This window comes from Oncorhynchus mykiss, chromosome 30 (genome assembly GCF_013265735.2).
Source record: "Oncorhynchus mykiss isolate Arlee chromosome 30, USDA_OmykA_1.1, whole genome shotgun sequence".
NCBI lineage: Eukaryota > Metazoa > Chordata > Actinopteri > Salmoniformes > Salmonidae > Oncorhynchus > Oncorhynchus mykiss.
The window spans coordinates 23,214,270-23,230,564 of record NC_050570.1 but is presented as its reverse complement, the minus strand read 5'-3'; the positions used below and the strand labels follow the sequence as shown (position 1 = coordinate 23,230,564).

At 43.1% G+C, this 16,295-nt stretch overlaps 1 protein-coding gene across 1 annotated transcript in view; it reads left to right on the top strand.

Annotated features, from left to right (window-relative positions):
- The window catches only part of LOC110522764 (voltage-dependent R-type calcium channel subunit alpha-1E), a 96,534-nt gene that overhangs the window by 74,811 nt on the left and 5,428 nt on the right, over positions 1 to 16,295 (top strand). The window contains exons 22-42 of the mRNA XM_036968771.1: positions 880 to 939; positions 1,246 to 1,352; positions 1,558 to 1,569; positions 5,353 to 5,449; positions 6,646 to 6,806; positions 6,965 to 7,102; positions 7,231 to 7,432; positions 7,993 to 8,157; positions 8,963 to 9,073; positions 9,435 to 9,515; positions 9,633 to 9,752; positions 9,873 to 9,938; positions 10,965 to 11,056; positions 11,139 to 11,301; positions 11,479 to 11,606; positions 11,930 to 12,026; positions 13,711 to 13,816; positions 13,957 to 14,064; positions 14,180 to 14,280; positions 14,372 to 14,478; positions 14,747 to 14,882. Coding sequence (XP_036824666.1) covers positions 880 to 939; positions 1,246 to 1,352; positions 1,558 to 1,569; positions 5,353 to 5,449; positions 6,646 to 6,806; positions 6,965 to 7,102; positions 7,231 to 7,432; positions 7,993 to 8,157; positions 8,963 to 9,073; positions 9,435 to 9,515; positions 9,633 to 9,752; positions 9,873 to 9,938; positions 10,965 to 11,056; positions 11,139 to 11,301; positions 11,479 to 11,606; positions 11,930 to 12,026; positions 13,711 to 13,816; positions 13,957 to 14,064; positions 14,180 to 14,280; positions 14,372 to 14,478; positions 14,747 to 14,882 — 2,358 coding nt within the window. The remainder of the gene's footprint in view (positions 1 to 879; positions 940 to 1,245; positions 1,353 to 1,557; positions 1,570 to 5,352; positions 5,450 to 6,645; positions 6,807 to 6,964; positions 7,103 to 7,230; positions 7,433 to 7,992; positions 8,158 to 8,962; positions 9,074 to 9,434; positions 9,516 to 9,632; positions 9,753 to 9,872; positions 9,939 to 10,964; positions 11,057 to 11,138; positions 11,302 to 11,478; positions 11,607 to 11,929; positions 12,027 to 13,710; positions 13,817 to 13,956; positions 14,065 to 14,179; positions 14,281 to 14,371; positions 14,479 to 14,746; positions 14,883 to 16,295) is intronic.

Genomic DNA, 16,295 nt, shown 5'->3' with positions numbered 1-16,295 from the left:
TGTACTTCGTTGCAGACGTTCCTTGAGGTAAAAAACAAATCATTGGGAATGTGTGCCTGGGGTCTCATATCAGGCCCTGTCCTAGCTGAGCAGCTGGAAGACTGAAAGAAAACATTACGTTAATTGCTTTGTGAAGGTCTCCCATGGTGACTTGATGGGGTGGGGCTTCTCTGGATGTTGCTGATTGATGCAAATCGAGTTGGGAATGCAATGGGCCTGGTGACACGCTAAGAAGCTAATCAAAGCAGAAATCCATCAGCGGAGAAGGGCTCCACTTGAAAGCATCATCTTCCAAAGTCTGAAATAGAAATAGAATTCCCTCCGGTTCAACTTAATCAGTGTGACCATTATAGAGAGAAGTTGGTTTCCTAAAAGGGCAATATGTCCCCAGTTCAGCGGTGAAGAACAGATGCAACACATTAAGCAGAAGCTCTCAGTCTCTCTCTCTGATCTGTCTCTCTCTCTGTCTCTCTCGGATCAGTTTCTATCTGATCTGTCTCTCTCTGATCTGTCTCGATCTGTCTCTCTCTGATCTGTCTCTCTCTGATCTGTCTCGCTCTGATCAGTTTCTCTCTGATCTGTCTCGCTCTGATCTGTCTCTCTCTGATCAGTTTCTCTCTGATCAGTTTCTCTCTGATCTGTCTCGCTCTGGTCTGTCTCTCTCTGATCAGATTCTCTCTGATCAGTTTCTCTCTGATCTGTCTCTCTCTGATCTGTCTCTCTCTGATCTGTCTCTCTCTGATCTGTCTCTCTCTGATCTCTCTCTCTCTCTGATCTCCTCTAATGTTAATGGCAAGGAATGAAATGTTCTTCCTCATCCCCTGGAGTCCAGTTTTGTAATGGATGTGTTAATTTTGTTGTCTACTTTTTACCCCACAGGTTTTGCGTTACTTTGACTACGTGTTCACAGGTGTCTTTACCTTTGAAATGATAATAAAGGTGAGTTATAGAACAAGTTAATAGAACAAAAATACAGTATTCTTAATTCAATCAGCAAGGATCCTGTATTAAAACATTACCAAATGATGTCATATTGACATGCTATAGGTCATACCATACGGTAGCAGAGTCAGTTGAATTGGACAGAAGGTACATGAACATGTTTGGCATAAACTGTTAGTCCCAAGAACATGTAATGTCAGATAGACAGAATATATTGTATTTAGCTAATTAACAGTGAGGCAAATGCAAATATTTAGCACAGTTCTGTTTTCAAATCATTTAACAAGATGTATTTTTTGACAGATGATAGACCAGGGCTTGATTCTCCATGACGGCTCCTACTTCCGGGACCTGTGGAACATTCTAGACTTTATCGTGGTGGTCGGAGCTCTGGTTGCCTTCGCCCTCACGTGAGTCATGTGACCTTGCATAGTTTATAACTTCCTGTGTAGTGTACATTACCAGTGTATACTGCCACTGTAGTATAGCACTGTGTTTCACTCCGTTTTGTGATATACATGTTTTTTCCATCCTGAGATATACATGTTCAGCATCTGTGTTTTTCTCTCTGTCGTCCTCTGCTCCTGTGGATTGTGTTTGCTGTGGGACTGCCAGGAATGTGCTGGGGTAAACACTTTCTTCACTTCCTTTCCTTCTGCTCTCTTCAACAGGATTCTGTGTGTCCTCTATAGTTCATTACATAGAGTGCCTTCACAAAGTATTCATGGGGCAGCAGGTTACCTAGTGGTTAGAGCGTTGGGCCAGTAACTGAAAGGTTGCTAGATCGAATTCCCGAGCTGACAAGGTAAAAATCTGTCATTCTGCCCCTGAACAAGGCAGTTAACCCACTGTTCCTCGGCCGTCATTGTAAATAAGAATTTGTTCTTAACTGACTTGCCTAGTTAAATAAAGGTTAAATATATATATACAGTGCCTTGCGAAAGTATTCGTCCCCCTTGAACTTTGCGACCTTTTGCCACATTTCAGGCTTCAAACATAAAGATATAAAACTGTATTTTTTTGTGAAGAATCAACAACAAGTGGGACACAATCATGAAGTGGAACGACATTTATTGGATATTTCAAACTTTGTTAACAACTCAAAAACTGAAAAATTGGGCGTGCAAAATTATTCAGCCCCTTTACTTTCAGTGCAGCAAACTCTCTCCAGAAGTTCAGTGAGGATCTCTGAATGATCCAATGTTGACCTAAATGACTAATGATGATAAATACAATCCACCTGTGTGTAATCAAGTCTCCGTATAAATGCACCTGCACTGTGATAGTCTCAGAGGTCCGTCAAAAGCGCAGAGAGCATCATGAAGAACAAGGAACACACCAGGCAGGTCCGAGATACTGTTGTGAAGAAGTTTAAAGCCGGATTTGGATACAAAAAGATTTCCCAAGCTTTAAACATCCCAAGGAGCACTGTGCAAGCGATAATATTGAAATGGAAGGAGTATCAGACCACTGCAAATCTACCAAGACCTGGCCGTCCCTCTAAACTTTCAGCTCATACAAGGAGAAGACTGATCAGAGATGCAGCCAAGAGGCCCATGATCACTCTGGATGAACTGCAGAGATCTACAGCTGAGGTGGGAGACTCTGTCCATAGGACAACAATCAGGTGTATATTGCACAAATCTGGCCTTTATGGAAGAGTGGCAAGAAGAAAGCCATTTCTTAAAGATATCCATACAAAGTGTTGTTTAAAGTTTGCCACAAGCCACCTGGGAGACACACCAAACATGTGGAAGAAGGTGCTCTGGTCAGATGAAACCAAAATTGAACTTTTTGGCAACAATGCAAAACGTTATGTTTGGCGTAAAAGCAACACTCTGAACACACCATCCCCACTGTCAAACATGGTGGTGGCAGCATCATGGTTTGGGCCTGCTTTTCTTCAGCAGGGACAGGGAAGATGGTTAAAATTGATGGGAAGATGGATGGAGCCAAATACAGGACCATTCTGGAAGAAAACCTGATGGAGTCTGCAAAAGACCTGAGACTGGGACGGAGATTTGTCTTCCAACAAGACAATGATCCAAAACATAAAGCAAAATCTACAATGGAAGGGTTCAAAAATAAACATATCCAGGTGTTAGAATGGCCAAGTCAAAGTCCAGACCTGAATCCAATCGAGAATCTGTGGAAAGAACTGAAAACTGCTGTTCACAAATGCTCTCCATCCAAACTCACTGAGCTCGAGCTGTTTTGCAAGGAGGAATGGGACAAAATTTCAGTCTCTCGATGTGCAAAACTGATAGAGACATACCCCAAGCGACTTACAGCTGTAATCGCAGCAAAAGGTGGCGCTACAAAGTATTAACTTAAGGGGGCTGAATCATTTTGCACGCCCAATTTTTCAGTTTTTGATTTGTTAAAAAAGTTTAAAATATCCAATAAATGTCGTTCCACTTCATGATTGTGTCCCACTTGTTGTTGATTCTTCACAAAACAATACAGTTTTATATCTTTGTTTGAAGCCTGAAATGTGGCAAAAGGTCGCAAAGTTCAAGGGGGCCGAATACTTTCGCAAGGCACTGTGTATATATATATTTTTAAATACCCATTGACAACATTTTTCTCACCCACAATAACCCATAAGATATAAATACAAAAATATAAAATTTACATAGGTATTCACACCCCTTTGCTAGGACACTACAAACTGAGTTCAGATGCATCCAATTTCCTTAGATCATCCTTTAGATTCCACTACAACTTTAGTGGAATTCACCTGTGGCCAAATCAATTGTTTGGATATGATTTAGAAAGAAATACACCTGCTCTTTCCATGACATAGACTGACCAGGTGAAAGCTATTGATATCACTTGTTCAATCCACTAAATCCATACAACCAAAGCAATGCTTGTTAAATCCACTTCAATCAGTTTAGATGAAGGGAATGAGACATGTTAAAGAATGATTTTTAAGCCTTGAGACAATTGAGACATGGATTGTGTATGTGTACCATTCAGAGGGTGAATGGGCAAGACAAAATATTTAAGTGCCTTTGAATGGGGTATGGTAGTAGGTGATAGGCACACTGGTTTGAGGGTGTCAAGAACTGCAATGCTGCTGGTTTTTCACACTCAGCAGTTTCCTGTGTGCATCAAGAATGGTCCACCACCCAAAGAACATCCAGCCAACTGTGGGAAGCATTGGAGTCAACATGGGCTAGCATCCCTGTGGAACGCTTTTGATTGTCCATGCCCTGATGAATTTAGGCTGTTCTGTGTGCAAAAGAGTGTGCAAATTAATATTAGTGAGGTGTTCCTGATGTTTTGTACACTCAGTGTAAGGTCCCACAGTTGACAGTGTATGTCAGAGAAGAGACTATACCATGAAGTCCAATGAACTGATATAGAATTGTGATGAGGCAAATATCTGGGGAAGGGTTTTAAAAAATCTAAAGTGTTGAAAGTTTCCATGAGCACAGTGGTCTCCAACATTGGGAAATGAAAAAAATATGCAACTACCCAGACTCTGCCAAGAGCTGGCCGTCAGACCAAATTGAGCAACCTGGCAAAAACGTAACTATTTGGCCTGAATGCAAAGCGCATAGTTGGAGGAAACCAGGCACAGCTCATCACCCTCTAACACCATCCCCACCGTGAGGCATGGGGGTGTCATCATGCTTTTGAGCAGCAGGAACTGGGAGACTAGTCAGGATAAAGAGAACAATGAATGGGTCCAAATACAGGCAAATCCTTGATGAGAACCTGCTTCAGAGTGTAAATGACCTTAAACTGTGGTGAAGATTTACATTCCAACAGGACAATGACCCCAAGCATACAGCCAATGCAATGCTGTTATTGCTTCAGAACAAGAATGTGAGACATTGAATTGCCCAGCCAAAGCCCAGACTTGAATCCCATCTAACTTACCAGAGCTTGAGAAAATCTGCAAGGATTCCCGATGTGCAAAGCTGATACAGCATACCCAAGACGACTCAATGCTATAATCGCTGCCAAACATGCTTCTACAAAGTATTGACTCAGGGGTGGGAATAATTTACTGTAATAGCGACTAAATCACATTAGCTCATGTTAGCTCAACCGTCCCGCGAGGGGGACACCGATCCTGTAGAGGATTTATGTAAATGAGATATTTCTGTGTTGAATTTTCAATAAATTAGTCAACATTTCTAAAACATGTTTTTACTTGGTCATTATGAGGTATTTTGTGTAGATGGGTGAGAAAAATCAATTTTGAATTCAGGCTGTAACAGAACAACATGTGGAATAAGTCAAGGGGTAATGAATACTTTCTGAAGGCACCGTACATGTATCTTTCTAATCAAAAATGCAAAGCACAGTAATACCTCTCCTGTAATAAGTAACATGGTTAGCTCAGTGTTAAAGTGAGTTCAACAGGTTCTTCATTCTACGTGTGTCTACTTGTAGAAATAATAAAGGACGGGACATCAAAACCATCAAGTCTCTTCGGGTGCTGCGCGTCCTGAGGCCCCTGAAGACCATCAAGAGACTACCGAAACTCAAGGTAACCCTTTTCTCAGAGATTACTTCCCATGTTAACCGTGCCTCTGTAACGGATGTGAAACGGCTAGCTTAGTTAGCGGTGCGCGCTAAATAGCGTTTCAATCGGTGACGTCACTTGCTCTGAGACCTTGAAGTAGTAGTTCCCCTTGCTCTGCAAGGGCCGTGGCTTTTGTGTAGTGATGGGTAACGATGCTTCGTGGGTGACTGTTGTTGATGTGTGCAGAGGGTCCCTGGTTCGCGCCCGGGTATGGGCGAGGGGACGGACTAAAGTTATACTGTTACACCTCCTCCAGTCTGAGGGATAGACTACATACGAGATATATCAAGGTGTTCAAAGGTGAGGTAATGTTTATGTGTGGTATGATGGTATCAGGTGAGGGCAGAAGCCACTGTTAAACAGGTGGTGATGACTTTACATCCATTTAGTCACACCTGTTTCCACAAGAGGGTTTCCATGAAGCAGAGAATCAGTCAGAGAGAAGATTAGGGGATAAACCTGAGCGTTTGATCATGAAAACATTTAGTCACAAATTGATTTCCCAAACCTCACACATCCAATTTCTGCTGTGGGGAAGAGTGTCTCTGTCAAACCTGGAGGAAATGAGTCAGACTGATAACTTTGTGAGTGTACCAGGAGGGTCGTCAGTCAGGTGCTACCAGAACAACTGCAATCAATAGACCTGATTATCCTGAGACTGTAAAGTGAAATAAAGATCTACAGAATAATACAATCCTCTTCCAGTCAGTCATGTCACAACAACAGTTTGGGATCATTTTGGACAATTATATGCTATTTATACCACTTGAGTTAGAAGTCACCCTCAACAAATCAGACACTATAGATGTAAGATCTTAATTTGAGCCAGTTTGCTACAGCAGGAAACTAATCCTGCAGCAACAGGAAATGTTAATTATTATGTGGATTACAATGAATTACATTTTTTGTAGTGGTTGCTAAATTCTTCGTTAGAGAAAATCAAGTCTGAAATTTCAAAGTGTAAATTACAAACTTCAGAAGCCTTTTCAAATCTCAAATAAACTACATGTTTTAAATATCCTCCTGCAACAGGTTGATCAAATTAAGATCCTACATCGGTAACTGTACGAAAGATAAACCCCTACAGTTTTAGTGTATGTCTGACTTTTTTGTTGTTGTTAATTGCCCTCCCTCATCCTTCATCCTCTGTCTGTGTGTAGGCAGTGTTTGACTGTGTGGTGACCTCTCTGAAGAACGTCTTCAACATCCTCATCGTCTACAAGCTCTTCATGTTCATTTTCGCTGTCATCGCTGTGCAGCTGTTCAAGGGGAAGTTCTTCTACTGCACTGACGGATCCAAAGACACAGAGAAGGACTGCCAGTAGGTGTCTGCTGAGCTGCCTGCATAGGGCCTTATAGAACACTAACATAGTTGAAGTGGATGGAGACCTATTGGAGACCTACAGTATTGTCATGTTTTCTAGTTTCTTTGTCCACTGAATGTCCATTGTACACTGTGTGTCTGTCTCGTCCGATCAGGGGCTTCTACATCAACTATGAGAAAGACAAGCAGGAGGTGAAGAGGAGGGAGTGGAGGAGACATGACTTTCACTATGACAATATAGTCTGGGCCCTACTCACTCTGTTCACCGTCTCCACTGGGGAAGGCTGGCCACAGTAAGTCTCACTCTCCATACACACTACACACTATATCATAACTGTACATAGGCTAGACTGAAATATACTTCAGAATGTCAGTGTGGGTGTCCAGTGCTGAGCAGAGTGTGATCTGTGTGTCTGTCCAGGGTCCTGCAGCACTCTGTGGATGTGACAGAGGAGGACAGAGGACCCAGCCAGGGCAACAGGATGGAGATGTCCATCTTCTATGTCATCTACTTTGTGGTCTTCCCCTTCTTTTTCGTCAACATATTTGTGGCTCTCATCATCATCACCTTCCAGGAGCAGGGAGACAAGATGATGGAGGAGTGCAGCTTGGAGAAGAATGAGGTGATTGAGTCAACACACACAAGCATGCGCGCACGCACGCACGCACGCACACACACACACACACACACACACACACACACACACACACACACTTTACACAGAATCCTCAACCAAATGAAATGTAACAGACATTCAATTTGAAATGTAGAATTTCCAGTGGTACCATACAATACACCAGCTCAGTGTAAGTGTTAGTGATCTGGTTTGCTGGTAGAATGTAGCAAACGCATCAAAATGACGCCGTCTGTGCATTTAGACTTAACTTGCTCGGTCTTGACAGGTGATTATGTAGAGGAGCACACTGATTCATGGAAAACACTAGGTAAATATACAGGAATAGTGAGAGTTCCCCTCCAGACACAAAGTCTCTCCCACCAGGTATCCCTCAGCCGACACTGACCAGAATGTTCCCAGCAGTCCACATAGCAATGTGTCTACTTCAAGGATCAACTATAAGGACTTTCCCAGAGCTAGCTGCTACATACTGTACTTAATCCCAGGCTATTTCCTGCACAACAAACTGTTGTTCAACTTTCTTTCTTGTGTGTTTTCCCTTACAGAGGGCTTGCATTGACTTTGCCATAAGTGCCAAACCCCTGACCCGCTACATGCCTCAGAACAGACAAACGTTCCAGTACCGCCTCTGGCACTTTGTGGTCTCCCCCTCCTTTGAGTACACCGTGCTGGCCATGATTGCACTCAACACCATTGTCCTGATGATGAAGGTGTGGATAATGATCGTATACAAACAGTACATTCATTTACACCTTGTTCATTATCTCTAATGTACAACCTGACCCATATGCTGAACTAATCCCATTTATAAAGCCTAATAGCAGTCCCTGTGGTGCAGAAGGTATTATGGAGCCTGTTGCTGTACCTCAGGGGTGTCAAACATCTGGCCTGCAAGGGGGGGGGGACTACATTTAGCAAATTATCTAGAGGACCAGCTTTTGCAGATTTTGACGCCGAGGAAATATAACCAATTTTCAGTGCGCCCCTCCGGGCCTCGTTGAAGACCGAATTTGGCCATCGTGGCAAAATGTATTTGACACCTCTGCTGTAGCTGATTGGGTTGTAAGATGCATGTCCCTCTACCCTGTGCTGGGCTCTAGCTAACGGTCTGGGTTTTTTCCATCCCGTGAGCATTTCATTTATTCAGAGAAAAAGCCTTCGGTCAGACAGAGGGAGAGAGCCATCAGACAGAGCAGAGGATGACTCAGCCTTTATTAAATATTGATCTATATCCACCTGCTAGTATTTAACATGCCCTCATTAACTCTGCCTGTACAACTCAGATGAATTACTCCTTTTAGCCTCAGCTCTGCTCAATGTTTCGCTATTTACGTATCAGAGGGAATCTGCCATTAACCTGTGGCTATAGTTCTATAGTTGTATGGTGGTTGAGCAAGATGGTGTGTGTTTGGGTTCATTGTGTCATTTGGGGTTATCTGTGCATCCCAGTAATTTGGAGTAATTCCTATTGTGTTTAATGGTGTCTCTCTCTTTCGCTCTCCTATGTGGTGGTAGTATTACTCAGCCCCACCAGTGTACGAGGCTGTGCTGAAACACCTGAACACAGCCTTCACTGTGCTCTTCTCTGTGGAGTGTGTCCTCAAGATCATGGCATTTGGCTTTCTGGTGAGGAAACAGTTTAAACTTACAGATGTAGGATCTTAATTTGAGAAGTTTCTTGCTGAGACTTTTCCTGCGTGGCAGGAAATGCAAACTTGTAGTGTATTTGAGTTTTAAAAAGGCTTCTAAAGTTTCTAATTTCAGACTTGATTTTCCCTAACGAAAAATGTATCAACCCCTACAAAAATGCCCATTAATTATAATCCACATAATAATTCACATTTCCTGTTCCTATTTTCCTCCTGTAGCAAACTGGCTCAAATGAAGATCCTACATCTGTACTGCCCATAACATCATGATCTGATGCTGTGTGCAATGCTACTAACATCTACTGACTGAAGTATGGATGTTTTCCTCTCTTTTCCAGAACTACTTTCGAGACACTTGGAATATATTTGACTTCATCACGGTTTTGGGAAGCATCACAGAAATAGTGGTGGACCTGCAGGTAAAAAAGCAGGACTGAATATCAGTCAGTGGCTGATTACGTTGCAATTTCTATGCAGTGTACTGTAAATAAACATCATATATATATAGTGCGAGTGTCTCTCTCATCTCCCTTTAGTCAATTGAGACCTTCAACATGGGTTTCCTGAAGCTGTTCCGAGCTGCTCGACTGATCAAGCTGTTGAGGCAGGGTTACACCATCCGCATCCTGCTCTGGACCTTTGTCCAGTCCTTTAAGGTCAGCTCCACTCACAATACAGTACAGCACTGGAAAGAGACACTTAAGACTGAAGCCAGGTGTGTGTGTGTGTAACGTCTGGTACTGTTATTTTATCATGACACAGGGTTTCTCTTTCAGGCTCTCCCCTACGTCTGTCTGCTCATTGCCATGCTCTTCTTCATATATGCAATCATCGGAATGCAGGTAAGGTGTTGCTCACACGCTTGATCTATTCTGCCACTTTCTTGGTTCGTCATTGCATGGTGTGAATGTGTCGGTTCTGCATATAGCACAAGATATATCTCATGAATCGTCTCTATTCATATACTGTCCATACTGTCTATACACACCATTATATACTGAACAAAAATATTACCGCAACATGCAACAAGTTACAGTTCATATAACAAAATCGGTCAATTTAAATAAATTCATTAGGTCCTAATCTATGGATTTTGCATAGGCCCACCCACTTGAGAGCCAGGCCCACCAACTGGGGAGCTAAACCCAGCCAATCAGGGCTTTTTACAGACAGAAATCCTCAGTTTCATCAGCTGTCCGGGTGGCTGGTCTCAGACAATCCCGCAAGTGAAGAAGCCGGATGTGGAGTTCCTGGGCTGGCGTGGTTACAAGTGGTCTGTGGTTGTGAGGCCGGTTAGACATACTAACAAATTCTCTAAAACAACTTTGAAGGTGGCTTATGGTAGAGAAATTAACATTCAATTCTCTGGCAAAAGCTCTGGTGGACATTCCTGCAGTCAGCATGCCAATTGTACATTCCCTCAAAACATTAGACATCTGTGGCATTGTGTTTTGTGACAAAACTGCACATTTTAGAGTGGCCTTTTATTGGCCCCAGAGCAAGGTGCACCTGTGTAATGATCATGCTGTTTAATCAGATTCTTGATATGCCACACCTGTCAAGTGGATGGATTATCTTGGCAAAGGAGAAATGCTCACTAACAGGGATGTAAACAAATTTGTGCATATGTAAAAAGTCTGGAATCTTTTATCTCAGCTCATGAAACATGGGACCAACACTTTACATGTTGCGTTTATATTTTTGTTAACGACTCTGACATGGCTCGTTCTGATATTTCTGATATATATTTGGAATTTGTGTATTATTTTGTATTGTTAGGTATTACTGCACTGTTGGAGCTATAAACATAGGCATGGCGTATGTGTACACGACCCATACAATTTGATTTGATTTGAATATTCCTCAAGGTTTTTGGAAACATCAGACTGGATGAAGAGACTCACATCAACCAACACAACAACTTCAAAACCTTCTTTGGTGCTCTGATGTTGCTATTCAGGTACAGTAGGATATCCTGCATGTGTCACACAGTGGCTAACTAAGGCTCAGTCTCTGAACAACACACTGCTGTCTGCCTGCAGGAGTGCCACGGGGGAGTCGTGGCAGGAGATCATGCTGTCATGTTTAGGGGGGCAGAAGTGTGAGCCAGACCCCTTAGCTCTAACGTCAGACCATGAGGAGCGCTGTGGAACTGAGTTTGCCTACTTCTACTTTGTTTCCTTCATCTTCTTCAGCTCATTTCTGGTAAGAGTCCTACTCTAAGAGTCCTACTGTCCTACTCTATGAGTCCTACTCTAGGAGACCGTCTCTTACCAGAAATGAGAGGAAGAAGTTGAAGGAGACACTTACATGCATACATATTCCCTTTCATGTACACCTATTGTAGTTCCTTGTCTATGACCTCCTCTAATCACTGTTCAGATGCTGAATCTGTTTGTGGCTGTGATCATGGACAACTTTGAGTACCTCACCCGGGATTCTTCCATCTTGGGGCCTCATCATCTGGATGAGTTTGTTCGTATCTGGGGTGAATACGACCGAGCTGCTTGGTAAGTCTGAGGCCCAACAACACATACTAACACATACAAAGTAGCAGCACAGCACATATGTTATACAGCATGTGTAGGAATTATTTACTATTTTAATGTTATTCTAATGTTTCACCCAACTACTTACAAATACCACCATATGGCCTTAACCATTTCACAAAATGAATTGTATTGCATATTTGCCTAATTGTTGTCCGATATGTCCTGATGCTCTGCTCTCCGGGTTCTTGTTAGGACAATGGTGGCAATCCAGCTCTAGCAAACTCCAGCAAAGCTGAATCTCTGTGTTGATTGTTAACTACAGAAATATATGTTCTTTCCAGTGGAAGGATTCACTATAAGGAGATGTACACAGTAGTACGCACTATTTCACCTCCCCTGGGCTTTGGAAAGAACTGCCCCTACACCGTGGCCTGCAAGGTTTGGCTCCCCCACCACTACCCCACCACTTCCCCACTATCCCTTGATCCCTTAACCCCATCCTACCTGTTGGGACCCTTCCTATGCCCCCTTCCATTCCTCTCCAACAATTTTCACTACCCCTCTAAGGCCTGCTTGCACTGCTGAAGGGGGACCACCCTGGTTCTGCCCCAGGCCAAAGAATGACTGGGTTATGGCTTCAGGATACAAAGAGACGGCTCCTCCTCTAGCATACAGACAATATCATTATGCACTTCATGCTGTGGATGCAGAGCAATGAACTATTGGAACATATAGTGTAACAAACAACTACACAAAACCAGTGTGCTGAGTCGTGACACTCTGTGGCTGGTTGGATCTGGTACCTCTGATTTAGTTGACTGGTTATAGTAGAATCATGAGAAGGGTTATAGTGGGGCCTAGTGTAAGTCCCTCCCTGACAATTCTCAGTAGTAACGTTGCAGGTTTAGGATGCCAGGTAAGTATCTGCCAGATCCACAGAGGACCCTGCTGTCATTCCTTTGGTCTTTGATTTGAGATTTCGTCTTCTCTCTCTTTTCTATGCCAAGTCTGCATAGAAATACCACAACCTGATTTGATCCTCTCTGTGTAATGCCATTGAATAACCCTCTTTCTGATCTCTTCCTTTTTTTCATATTCTTTTCTTCCTCCATTCCTTGGTAATACCTTCCCTACCCTTCCTCCTCCTCCTCGTCCTCCTCGTCATCTGCCCTGCTCCCTGCCTCCTCCCCAGCGGGCGTATTCATTACACTGACATGTACGAGATGCTGACTGATATGTCGCCACCTCTTGGCCTCGGAAAGAAATGTCCCTCCAAAGTGGCTTATAAGGTAGACCAAAGACAACTGGGCAACGTTTCTACATTTGGTCAATGGAGATGGCAAAATAAAACCTTTCCCTCTGTGTTATATAGCCAATTCCAAATGAAGTGTGGAAAATGACTGTTGTCTATATTGTACCGTAACGTGTCGCTTGTCGAATTGTAAGAGATTCCACGATGGTGTTTTTTGATCGGCAGATGACAATACGTTGAGTAAAAATAAATGAGCATTGTGCTTTGGCGTTTTCTTTTTTGTATTGATTTGCATCTTGGCAGAGAACTAACTGAGTAAGGTTTTGTGTGTTTAAGAGCTGTTTGTGGAATAACTGGTTTTCAGTGTCAGTAAGAATGCTTCGGTTTTGAAACGGGTGCAAAAAGCTAACATGTATTTCATAGAGCCACATTGTACAGTGTCAGAATGCCAAACAACCTTTCTCAAACACTGCTGCTTGATTACTTCCTCTATCTCTACGCATGTGCCTTCTGCCCTTGCCCTCTTTGCCTTTTTTTCTCATTATCATTGTCTTGTCATATGTGTGCATGGACTGTACAATGGGAATGAACCTAACCTTTTTGTGCACACTGTGTTGTGAGTCTCTTGGCTGTTGTTACAATGTCATACTCATTAGAGAATTGTGTTATTAAAACATGCATTTATAATCCTTTGATTGTAAGTTTAGCTTGAACAGTGAAAAAATACCATAATGTAGTTGAGACTTGTATATTACTGTAAGGCATAGATGGTTAACTGAGCTTCTCTTGTTGGCAACATGTTGTCTCCTTGTTAGTGAGTAATATTTCCTGCTTTGCTCCCCCCTCTTTCCCTTTCATGGACACCCTCAGAGGCTAGTGCTGATGAACATGCCCGTGGATGAGGAGATGTCTGTTCACTTCACCTCCACCCTCATGGCCCTGATCCGAACTGCCCTGGAGGTCAAGATAGCCAGAGGTCAGGCTAGCATGTGAAAATACATGAACAACTCTCTGAACTTGTTGTTCTTCTCAACTTTCTCTACACACTGTTGACCAACTGCCCCCATGAGCACCTGCTGCATGCTTTATCTCCTGTTGTTGTTGTGGTGGTTCCAGGAGGGGAGGACAGGGGGCAGATGGATTCAGACCTACAGAAGGAGATCAGTATCATCTGGCCACACCTTTCTCAGAAGACGCTAGACCTGCTCGTCCCCATCCACAAAGGTGACAGTCAGAATGTATAGTACCTCTGGCATTAGTCAATGTAGTTGAACTATTTGCTATAGTAGTTTTGCTTTTCAAAGAATTCCAAATGAGTGACATTATGCCATTCTTCCAGCCAATCATATGACCATTGGGAAGATCTACGCAGCTATGATGATCATGGACTACTACAAGCAGAGCAAAGCCAAGAAGCTCAGGCAACAGCTGGAGGAGCAGGTATACCTCTATGTACAGTATGAAACTATGGCCTCTGAACAGTAGTTTGCATACTCTCATACTGGACCTATTTCATCCTCATCCCCTATAGAAACATGCTCCCATGTTCCAGCGTATGGACGCATCCTCTCTGCCTCAGGACATCCTCTGCAGTGCCAAAGCCCTCCCCTTTCTGACCCGCAGCGCTGGATCTGCCCTGTAAATATGCTTTTTGACTCCTAAAGTCCCCGAGCCTGTGTGTGCGTGTGGGTACGGGTATGTTAATAGATGTGTGTGTTCATCCTAGATAGGCATGCTGGGCGCCGATGATGTACGCCGTCGATTAAGGCAGCCCACGCACCTCTCTGATTATGAGGGGTTGGGTTAAATGCGGAAGACACATTTAGGTTGAATGCATTCAGTTGTGCAACTGACTAGGTGTCCCCTATCCCTCTCTGAATGTCTGTCTTCTTATCCGTTCCATCAGGACCAGAGGAGGGTTTGTGGCCTTGAGTCCCATCTCCCCCCAGGAGATGTTCATGCAGCCCATGTCCCAGGACCTTGAGGATAAAGAGGAGGACTACCACCACTATCACCACCACCACCACCAGCTCCACACTCCGGTAAGGAATAGGTCTCAGGTACTGTAACACCCCCAGAAACACATTCACTCAACGCCCTAATCAAAGCAAATAAATTCAAAGGGATAGTTCACCAAAATTTCTAAATTACACATTCCTAAGTGAATCAATGTATGTATGTTGAACAAAAATATAAAACGCAACATGTCAAGTGTTGGTCTCATGTTTCATGAGCTGAAATTAAGAATTTTCCATACGCACAAAAAGCTTATTTCTCTCAATTGTTGTGCACAAATTTCTTTACACCCCTGTTAGTGAGCATTTCTCCTTTGCCAAGATAATCCATCCACTTGATAGATGTGGCATATCAAGGAGCAGATTAAACAGCATGATCATTACACACGTGCACCTTGTGCTGGGGACAATAAATGGCCACTCTAAAATGTGCAGTTTTGTCACATAATACAATGCCACAGATGTGTAAAGTTTTGAGGGAGCATGCAATTGGCATTCTAACTGCAGGAATGTCCACCAGAGCTGTTGCCATAGAATTTAATGTTAATTTATATACCTCCAATGTCATTTTAGAGAATTTGGCAGTACGTCCAACCAGCCTCACAACCGCAGACCACTTGTATGGCGTTGTGTGCGAGCGGTCTGCTGATGTCAATGTGATTTGAGTGCCCCATGGTGGCGGTGGGGTTATGGTATGGGCAGGTATAAGCTACGGACAACAAACACAATTGCATTTTATCTATAGCAATTTGAATGCACAGAGATACCGTGACAAGATCCTGAAGCCCATTGTCATGCCGTTCATCTGCCGCCATCACCTCAATGTTCCGGTATGATAATGCACAGCTCCATGTCACAAGGATCTGTACACAATTCCTGAAAGCTGAAAACATCCCAGTTCTTCCATGGCCTGCATACTCACCAGACGTGTACCCATTGAGCATGTTTGGGATGCTCTGGATCGACATGTATAACAGCGTGTTCCAGTTCCCACCAAAATATCAAGCAACTTTGCACAGCCATTGAAGAGGAGTGGGACAACATTCCACAGGCCACAATCAACAGCCTGATCAACTCTATGCGAATGAGATGTGTTGTGCTGCATGAAGCAAATGGGGGTCACACCAGATACTGACTGGTTTTCTGATCCACGCCCCTACCTTTTTTTTAAGGTATCTGTGACCAACAGATGCATATGTATATTCCCAGTCATGTGAAATCCATAGATCAGGGCATAATTCACTTATTTCAATTGACTGATTTTCTTATATGAACTGTTAGTCAGTAAAATCTTTGAAATTGTTACATGTTGCAGTAATATTTTTGTTCAGTGTACAAGGTATGACAGCAACCTATGGTTTGGTATAGTTTCCCTGGCAGTGGCTCGCACTGTTTCCAAATGCTAACATTTTTGCATTTGGTGCACAAATCACATTCAAG